The sequence below is a fragment of the Balaenoptera ricei genome, chromosome 3, assembly GCF_028023285.1.
Source record: "Balaenoptera ricei isolate mBalRic1 chromosome 3, mBalRic1.hap2, whole genome shotgun sequence".
In the NCBI taxonomy this organism is placed as follows: Eukaryota; Metazoa; Chordata; class Mammalia; order Artiodactyla; family Balaenopteridae; genus Balaenoptera; species Balaenoptera ricei.
The window spans coordinates 35,418,042-35,427,960 of NC_082641.1; the positions used below are offsets into that span (position 1 = coordinate 35,418,042).

Genomic DNA, 9,919 nt, shown 5'->3' on the forward strand with positions numbered 1-9,919 from the left:
CACAGGTAACTGAAACCACGTAAAGCAAAATCATGGATAAGGGAGGACTGCTGTACATATTACCTGTCAGCATTTATTAGTCTTCTACATGGAAGTGGGGCTGCCCTTAGAGTTGTCTAAATCCCCATCTTTTGTAATCCAAAATTATCTTGTCACGAGGAAATGAAAATAACTAATATAGCACACCTATTCTTCCCTTGGTTCTGTGATTTAATTGGTTGATATATAGCATATCATGAAACTTTTGGTTTATACAGGCTTGTAATTCATGTGTCAAAGTCTTCCAAAAATCAAAGGAACATCTGCAATTTTCCTGCCTTCCTAATCAATCCATATCAAGGTATTAATTCATCTGAATGAGCCTAAGGTAGGGTTTGTCGTATCAAGACTAACAGTTAATACTCCGTAGCAAAGTAAGTGGTACCTCAGGCCAACAGGTCTTAGTGATCATTAAAAGCAAATAAAACAAAAGCAGACAATCAGGAATCCTGAGCTTTGGAAAGACTTCCAATTCAGGCAAAACTTATATAGATGGAGTCTTTTTCTAAAGGAGAAAATAGCCATTACTTCTTTTTTTTTTAATTGAAGTATAGTTGATTTACAATGTTGTATTAGTTTCAGGTGTACAGCAAAGTGATTTGGTTATATATTCATATACATTCTTTTTCAGATTCTTTTCCATTATAGGTTGTTACAAGATATTGAATATAGTTCCCTGTGCTATACAGTAGGTCCTTGTTTATCTATTTTACATATAGTAGTATGTATCTGTTAATCCCAAACTCCTAATTTATCCCTCCCCTGCCCCCTTTCCCTTTTGGTAACCATAAGTTTGTTTTCTATGTCTGTGAGTCTATTTCTGTTTTGTAAATAAGTTCATTTGTATCATTCTTTTCAATTCCACATATTGGTGATGACCATTACTTCTAATTCCATGTTCTCTACATTTACCCAACAACTCAAACCATGTCGTTGGTTCTCCAATAAAGTGATGCTAAGTTGTCCTCATTTATCTGACTCTAAGGATCAAAACAAAGCCCTCATCCCTATAGACCTCAAGGATTTAAACTCCTCTAATTATGAGAATCAACTGCCAATGAGGATGTGCAAAGTGCCTTCTTTGAGTTCAAGGAAGTAGGTTATCGGTACCTACTCTGCATCGAGAATTTACATTGATCCACACCACTCCTTGTAAGCACTGAGCTAACAGGAAAACCCAACCAAGTACTGATAATCAAAAGTATTTTTAATAAATATAAAGTCGGCTCAAAGGGCACAGGATGTGTTTAAGAAATGTCAAGTGATCATGAACAAGTTACTTCCCTGATTACAGACGAGTTTCCCCTGTTAAATGAGGGAACTGGAACAGATGATCTCTACAATCCCATCCAGCTCCAACTCTCAGTGATTCTGAGACTACAGGCTAAGCATAGTAGGAAATAGAAAACTACTCTAGGGACTTCCCTGGCGGTCCAGTGGTTAAGACTCTGCGCTTCCACTGCAGGGGGCACAGGTTTGATCCCTGGTGGGGGAACTAAGATCCCGCATGCCACGTGGAGCAGCCAAAAAATAAATAAAAAGAAAAAAGAAAACTACTCCAAGTAACAGGATTGGCCTGTAATATACATCAGAGATAATAAATACAATTCAGTACACAAAGAAAGGCTAACCATCTCCAGAGGAATTCAGAAAGGGGAAAGATTAATGAAGGCTAGAGCAATTCTATAATTAGATAGGGCTTCTTCTGTAAGATGGGAAAGATGTGGATAGGCAGAGAAGTGGAGAGCCTTCCAAATGAAAATAATAGCATAAATAAACTCAGCAAAGGGAAAAATGAGCACAAATGTAGATCAGTTTTGTTTCCTAAATAATCTGTGCTATTTCTTCTAAATTGCATTTATGATAACAGACTAAACTGCCAATTCAGTTAATTTCTTTAATTTTTAAGATCTTTAAAGTCTTTCATTGTTAAAGGAGAGCTGACAATTTACCATTTTGCACAAAAATAGCTTTTTCCTTGATAACGAAATATATCTTAATATGCAGGCCATTCATCATTAAAATTTTATGGCTCATTTTTGACCATTTTGATATGTGAACCTACTGTCTTAAGTGCCAGCTGCATACCCTCCTCCTTTTCCCAAGACCAGAAACATTTGTAATGACTGTTGGTATTCTTTATGTATCATCTAGGGTAAGGGTATAACCAAAAGAAAAGACTTGAAACAGATTTCAAATGGATGTCCATCTTCCTTTATAAATAAAGATCTACAATAACATACAACATAAAGGAACATCTTTAAATTTTAAAATGAAGGACTCAATTTGAACATACTTTTTTTTTTTTTTCATTGCAGGATCTTGGTTTTCCTGACCAGGGATCAAACCCATGCCCCCTGCAGCGGAAGCGCGGAGTCCTAACCACTGGACTGTGGCGGAAGTCCCAATAAACATGATCTTTTGATCCTTGAGCATATTGCTCTTGTCAACAGGGAAATTTTTCATTTCACTGATAGACTTCATTTCAATATCACGGAGGACTGTCATTTCTTTCAAGCCAATTGTTTTAAAAATGCACGCTTACCCTGCATTGTTGCTGACTGCAGTTAGTCCTTTTACTCCAGTCTTTAGCAAAGCTCCTATAAGATTCTCTGGAATTCCACATAACCCAAAACCTATAATGAGCCAAAAAGATAAACAATTTGTGGAGAGGGTAACGTTCTTTTAGGGAAATGTATGTGTCATTCTTTTTAATAAAAAAGAAAATATACCAGCACATTATTAGGCCTACTAAGCAAAATGCACAGGCATATCCCAGCAACTTAATAAATAGTCATACACGATAAAAAGATCAAATTCCTGGTGCCAGGACTTTGAGGGGAGGGGGGAGATGAATACACAGAGTACAAAAGTTTTTATGAGCAGTGACATACTTTGTATGACATTAAAATGGTGGATATATGTCATTATACTTTTGTCCAAACCCACAGAACATGCAACACTATTCACTTCATTAAAGTGAACCCTAAGATGAACCGTGGACTTGTTGATTATGATGTGCCAAGGCAGTTCATCCCTGGTTTAAAAAAGAAAAAAGCTACCACTCTTGATAATAGCTATGCACGTGTGGGGAGGGGGGTCATGGGGAATTTCTGTACCTTCCTGTCCATTTTGTTGTAAACCTAAAACTGCTTAAAAAAAAGTCTCAAAAAAAAAAAAGGAATTAACACTCAGGATAGACATTTTTGGCAAAACTTTTGTTTCACTTATATATGTATACATACTTTATACGTGTGTGTGTTTGTTGGATTGTGATGTAAAATGTGTCTTTTAGATCAAGAAAGTTTGCAGGCCACGTTGGTTAAGTCTACTGGCAAATAAAAGCACAAATAAACCTCAAAAAAAATAAAATAAATGGTCATACAGCTGTATACAAATGTTTTACATCATGATATAGTACCAGACATCACTGTCAAGTCTTGATTCATAAGTATAAGGCCAAGTGCAACGTGTTAATACGGCTACACGTTGTTCTTCTTGCACTTAACTACATATCTATTATTTTCCCACTTTAAAATTGAACCTTTGTACAGTCACTTTTTCAAGCATGTTTGTTTCATATGCCTGAGTAGATTTTGCAGATCTAGAAGCCTAAGCCAATGACTTTCATTTCTTTACATCTTCCACAATTCCTCAAATGGTATTGGGTCTAAAGTTCAATGACTGCTGAGTTGAATGAATGAAGAGCAGCCTTAAAAATAAACCTTGATTTTTGTGACCAAGGCCTAGAAATCCAAAGAAATGTACAATATAAGAATTAGGCAGCAAGTTTAATGAGTGCGAGACAGTGGTGCTAAAAGACATTCCAAACAAAGAGAAGCAAAGAACTTGGGAGACTCACTAACAGATAGAGGCATATGTGCTCTCAAACTCATAAAATGAGGAGGAACAAAAGGAGTGGCTAGCTGTGGGCTGATGAGATCAATGAATTCCCAAGAATCTAGGGATTTTTCAAAGCTACTAGTAAGACACCACCGTTTAAGGCGTCAGCTTTTCAAAATAATAGAAAAAGAAACACAAAAGGAAAGAAAAGGTAAAACATAAAGTGCTAAACCTTGTTAAGCTTTCAGGAAGGGGACACTGTAATAAAAAATAGATAATATGTAATAAATAAATAAAAATAAGATAATGAATAAATAACTAAGTAATAAAATAATTGGCATTTCCAATAATTGGCATTTATTAACTAAGTAATAAAATAATTGGCATTTCTAATAATTGGCATTTATTAACTAAGTAATAAAATAAGTGGCATTTCTAATCTACATACTTTGCCATTGTAATTTCCCTGCTTTGCTAAAAACATAAGGCTGTTACCATAAAAAGAAAAACAATACTATTACTCACCACCAACCAGTACTGTTGCACCATCAGGGACGTCTTTTACCGCTTCCACTGGATCCGTATAAAATTTGGTATGGCGACGTGTGCTGGTTGAAAAGTAGCAAACACATCCCTAAAACATTAAAAAACATTTTTAAGTGAATAAACATTTGGAAACATGCATTTGCTTTCCATGTATAGCGATGTATTCAATTTTTAATCTATACAATTTCACTAGCTCATCTTTGAAAGAGTTGGGCTGTAAGTAGTTCATCTTAAGAGTAGGATGGACATACTCTATCCACAGATTATCACCAGAATCCCCTTATGATCAATATCTTTTATTATGTAAGGAAAACTCTGTGTCATTTGCGGCCCCTCAGAAGAGTGAAAGAAAGTAGATAACCTGCATCCTGGGACGCAAATTCACAATATCGGTGTCATCAAGCATCAATTTCTGATAGCAACACAATCAACAAATATTTACTGTGCCAAAATTTATATGCCAAGTTCTGCACTATTTATTTCAATCTATCGATAGTAAGGATTAAGACACAACTGTTGCTCTCAATACTACAAATACTACATATTTGGACCCTGATCCAATCTTGGGTGTCAAAGAATGCCTCCTGAAAAGACAAGTAAAGAACAGCACACCAAAAAACTCATTCCCCTAAGGGGCCTGAAGTTTATGGATGCTGGAGAAAAGTAGCAAACTGTTACCTGCAAGAGAGGCATGATTAGTCTTACCCCAGTGTACTATTTGTCGCAAATCAGGCTATCTAGCGAGCATTCACCATCAGTTTTAAACTGTTTCCTTCTTTACACTTCATCCACAATGTGGACAGGAAAAAATGATAAAGTCGATTGTGTTGCAATCAATCACTCATACTCAACATCCTCTCTCCTTTATTCTCATTATATAGTCAACCTAAAAAGAGAGGGAGTAGAGAGAATGACACCTGACTCCTGAGATGTTGCCCCTTAACCAGCCCAACGAGGTTGTAAGCTCACATCCACAGCCTATCAGAGTCTCCCAGACAGAGAACCCGAGGGGGTCAAAGTAGCAGCAAAAATGAGCTCTGTCATTCTTTTCTTCCTCCAAAAACTCCTTTCATAAAAAGTGTCAATTAATACAAAAGAAAACTATACTGAAAGTCAAATGAGATCTGCAAAGGTATAGGTTGCCCAAATGACCTTTGTCCTTTTAAATTTCAACCTTGGCCAAGGTCAGATGAGAAGCGTGGTATACCCTGGCACACTGCCCAAACATGGGGAAATAAGTAGAGGCGGGGACAGAAAGGAAAGGGCTTGAGTTACAAACAGCTTTCTCCTCTTCCCTATCCTCAAGTAGCAAGGAGTTATTTGATTCTGTTTTAACACACACATACACACAAAAACATATTTTTAATCTTAGAAATTAAAAGTTTGATAGTCTGAATAAGTAGGCTGAGAAATTGAATATTTCCTGCCATATCAGTAAACAAATAATGTCACGGTCACCAGCGATTGCAAGCCCTTCAATGTGAGCTGAGGAGCCCTGAAAAAACTCAGGGCTGAAAAGAATACCTACCATCTAGCAGCCATCAGACTGCAGCCACTCCCTGAAATGAGCCCTGAGGAAACTCAGGAAGTGAAAATACAGGCTCCAGATAGCTGAGGTGCATATCAAAGGAATGATTTCAGTGAGCCCGGACTCTCGCATCTTCCCACACAGAGAAAAAAAGTGCTAAATTCCTTAACTTGAGATATCTGGTTTTCTTTATTTAACAACAATCTTTGGACGTTCCCAATTACCTGCTCTTTGTTGCAAAACTTCTAAATATCCTGGCCCCTCCCTTTGCCTCCTCCGAGCAGTTTTTCAGAGTTATCTGAAACGCTGTCTCCTGGGCTGCAGTCCTCATTTTGCCCCAAATAAAACTTAACTCACAACTCTCACGTTGTGCATATATATATATTTTTTAAGTCAACAATCTATTTTAGTCGAAGTCAATGGCAATGGCTCTGAAAGTGCAGTCCTCAGACCTGAAGCATTATCAACTGGGAACTTATTAATGCAGAGTATGGGGCTCCAGCCAGGACCTACTAAATCAGAAATTCTGGGGATGAACACAGCAATCTATTTAATAAAGCCTCCAGGTAATTCTGATGCAAACTCAAGTTTGAAAGACATGCTTATCATAAATAAAAAAGAAAAAAACCTATCTCATTTTACCTGTTGGGTAGGTTTAGCAGAAAAATTCTCAAGGTTACCACATAAGTTTCCCACAGCGTTCTCTCATCCACCTATGAAAGGTGTTGAGTGTCTATTCTATGCAGGGTAGTGTGTAATGTTGAGAGAGACAGAGAATAAGGCATACAATATGGTCTCTGCAAATTTCATCTGGTTATGAAGACAATGTACACACATTAAAAAGTTAAACAAGTACACAAGTGTTAACAGTTAACGCAAGCAGGAGGTAAGGATTTAAGGGCTAAATAAGCAGTAAGAGCCCTAAGTGCCAAGCGCCGAAGGAACACAGGGAAGCTGGAGTTGGACCTATGATAATCAAACCTGAAAGGAGAGATGAGATACAGAAAAACCCGTAATTTGTAGCTCGGCCATCTAAGAAGAGGTTTGCCGGGTTTCGGGAATAGTTTAACAATATACTGAAGAAAATGAGTAAGTTACACTTAGGCAAATAAGTAACTGCCAAAAGGAATGATATTGACCTTGGCCCAAGGATATCGCTGTGTCCGGATTTGCATTAGTTTCAGCGCCCACAGCAATCTGACTGAAGGTCGAGTTCCCTTTTAATAATGCTTTACATTTCCAAAGCTATCTGCAATTATCAAAATGCTTCCTAAGAAGCATTTATGACTAAACCGTTCCAGTTCTAAATCATCCTAGCACTTACCTACGGGGCTTGGTGGCCCCTCTGCGTTCACCGCTCTCAGAGAGTGGACGTGGGGAAGAAGGAAGAGCAATGGGGCGGGGCAGGAGTTCCCTGTGAGTACACAAGTGTGCAAGGCACGCTTTCAAGCTCGGAGCTATTACTCAAAACGCTTTTAAGTAAAAACATCACTTTTCCTTGTCTCTTCCAAGGAAAAGGCTCCCGTGGTGATGGACGTAGCCGAGGTAAGCCACCCTCCAAGACTCAGAGCTCTGGTCCTGTCCGAGGACTCGGAATAGGAACCGCACCGGGGACGTGGGCTTACAGGTGGGGACAGAGCATGGGGCAAAAAAAGACTACACGTCAGCCAACAATCGCGGCGCGAATGCTTCAGGATACTACCACTCGTGAAGTGTTTGCAGTGAAGGCGGAACAAGGTTTGCAAAAGGCTTTGAAATCGGAAATCCCGAGGAGCCTCGGAAGAAGGGACGCCGGCGCCCGACGCCCGCGCTCTAGCCACCGCCTATCCTCTACAGGCTCCTCCGCGTGGGGAGGTAAACGCCAGGCAAGGGCTCCGGTCCGGGTTCCCCTTCCCACCGCCGAGGTGCGGCGCAGCCCTATCCGGGAGGTGGGGCGCAGCGTTCCATCCCCTTGGCGGTGAACTCAAGCCGACCCCTGGCTAGCCCAGCGCTGGGTTCCGGGCCTCTAGAGGCGCCCCCGCCCCGAGATTCCCAAATCGGAGCGCAAACCTACCAGCTACAGCCGTCGCCCCTTGCCCCCTTTAAACAAGCGAACCCTCCTCGTCCCGTTTCGGCCGCCAGAGCCCCTTCCCAGAAGGCTGCCCGCGAAGCGGAGACGCGTGCCCGGGAGGACGCGAGCGAGCCCCGAAGGGCGCGGCGGCGCTGCCAGGCGTCCTCCTGCCCCTCAGCCTCTCCGCGCGCTCCTTTGCCTCGTTTCGCCCCATCGGGAAAGCAGGTGCAGAACCAAGCCAAGGAGGCCATGCGGCAGAGCGGCCAGGCAAGGAAGGCGTCGTCGCGTCTCGGGGCCCTGGGTACTGCGCCCAGGATGCCGGCTCCCGGACTGGAGCGGGTGGGTTCGGGCAGAGGAGAAAACGCTGGCACCACTCGGGGTTTCGTCCGCACTCGTTCGACGCGCGGCCTTGCTCTTCACCCGCACTTTACCTTGGACCAGGCGCCCCCGGGGCGGCGGGCGGAGGCGCAGAACCGCAGGCGGGAGGAGAGGCGTGTGAGAGCCGCCATGGTTGGGTTGGGGGGCGGGCGCAGGCCGGGCCGAAGCGAGCGTGTGAGTGTGTCAGCAGGCGCGGCCCGGGCCTCCGCGTCACCGAACGGGAGGAAAAGGAAGGCGCGCAGGGGGCGGGCTGGAGGCTCGTTCGCGCTTCGGTGACGTCCTGGGACCTCCGGGGCCGGGCTCCGGCTGACGGAGAAGAGATGCTGGGAGGGGCCCACGGCCGGGGCGGGTCGCGGGGAAAGTCCCGGCCCGGCCGCGCTCAGGTGCTTCCTCGCGTCGGGCCTATTCCAGCCCGTCGTGTTGCGCGCACTTGCCGCAGCAGCCCCTCGGCTTTGAGCTGCCGCGGGTATCTGTCTTTACGAAGGTCAGGGATAAGCCTTGGCCTAGCGTTCGGGCGGCGCAGGAGGGCCTCTCACGGAGCTTGCTGCTTTTTCATGTCAGTGTCTGGCACCTGTGTGGGCTGCAAAGGGGTACCTGCCTGGAGGCCCACCGCCTCTCTTCCCGCCGCCTGGACAGCGTTCCCACGTCTTCCATTTCTCAGCCCCCTCTCCCCACACCTGTCCCTGGCTTGTGTAGAGTTAAGTTTGCTCTGAGAACCTGCCACGAGCCATCTTCCTTGAAGTGTGATCAGACAGGCCTGGTCAAGATTGTCCCTGGTCAGGAAGGCAAGATTAGGACTGGGCCTCTGGGACTTGATTTTAGCACACCTTCTTTTCCATCCGTATCATCCACGTCTGCATTTTTCAGGATCTTTCTGGCACTGGAGTCCCAGAAACCCCAGAGATTACTCAGCAGAGGCAAACATACAGCTGTGTATCCCTTTGACTGACCTGAGACAAGTTTCATAACTTTCCTAAGCCTGTGTCCTTATCTGCAAATTAAAATTGCTTGTAATACTCAGATCTGTCCTGAAGATTACATGAGGTAATTCATGCAAAACTTCTGGCCCCATTATAAACACTCAATAAATCTTAGGCGTTACTCTAAGTTTCTTCAAGTTGGCAGTGGTGCATTGATATGACACATACATTCAGTCAAAGTCTGATTTCTTCAGAACCGTCTATGCACTTAGCAGCTGAGTGGAAGGACCAAGTGGAAAATCAATAAACATTTTATTTGATTAAGGGCTGGCCATGTCCTGGGAATGTGGCTGTTAGTTTTTGAAGCAAAGCTAACATGAAAATTAAATGAGCCCTTAGCTTCCTTAGCAAGTATACTGAGACAGTGGACAGTCAGTCCAGTTTAAATTCTTTCTATAAAAGCACTGCCCTTTCATGGTATTCTTTTTAACTCCGAATTCTTTATTTTTTTCCTGTGAATACTATATATATATATATATTTTACATCTTTATTGGAGTATAATTGCTTTACATTGTTGTGTTAGTATAATTTTAATTAAAGTCATTGAGAGAACA

At 42.5% G+C, this 9,919-nt stretch overlaps 1 protein-coding gene across 5 annotated transcripts in view; it reads right to left on the bottom strand.

Moving 5' to 3' along the window:
- The window catches only part of OXCT1 (3-oxoacid CoA-transferase 1), a 157,674-nt gene extending 148,993 nt beyond the window's left edge, over positions 1 to 8,681 (bottom strand). For 2 of the 5 annotated variants that reach the window (XM_059916308.1, XM_059916309.1), the window contains exons 1-3: positions 8,438 to 8,679; positions 4,408 to 4,516; positions 2,585 to 2,675 (exon numbers count right to left, since the gene is read on the bottom strand). In XM_059916308.1, coding sequence (XP_059772291.1) covers positions 2,585 to 2,675; positions 4,408 to 4,516; positions 8,438 to 8,515 — 278 coding nt within the window. In that variant the 5' untranslated portion in view covers positions 8,516 to 8,679. Of the gene's footprint in view, positions 1 to 2,584; positions 2,676 to 4,407; positions 4,517 to 8,437 lie in introns of all 5 variants that reach the window. The other 3 variants (XM_059916307.1, XM_059916306.1, XM_059916310.1) reach the window with 3 other exon arrangements.
- Positions 8,682 to 9,919: the final 1,238 nt, after the last annotated feature.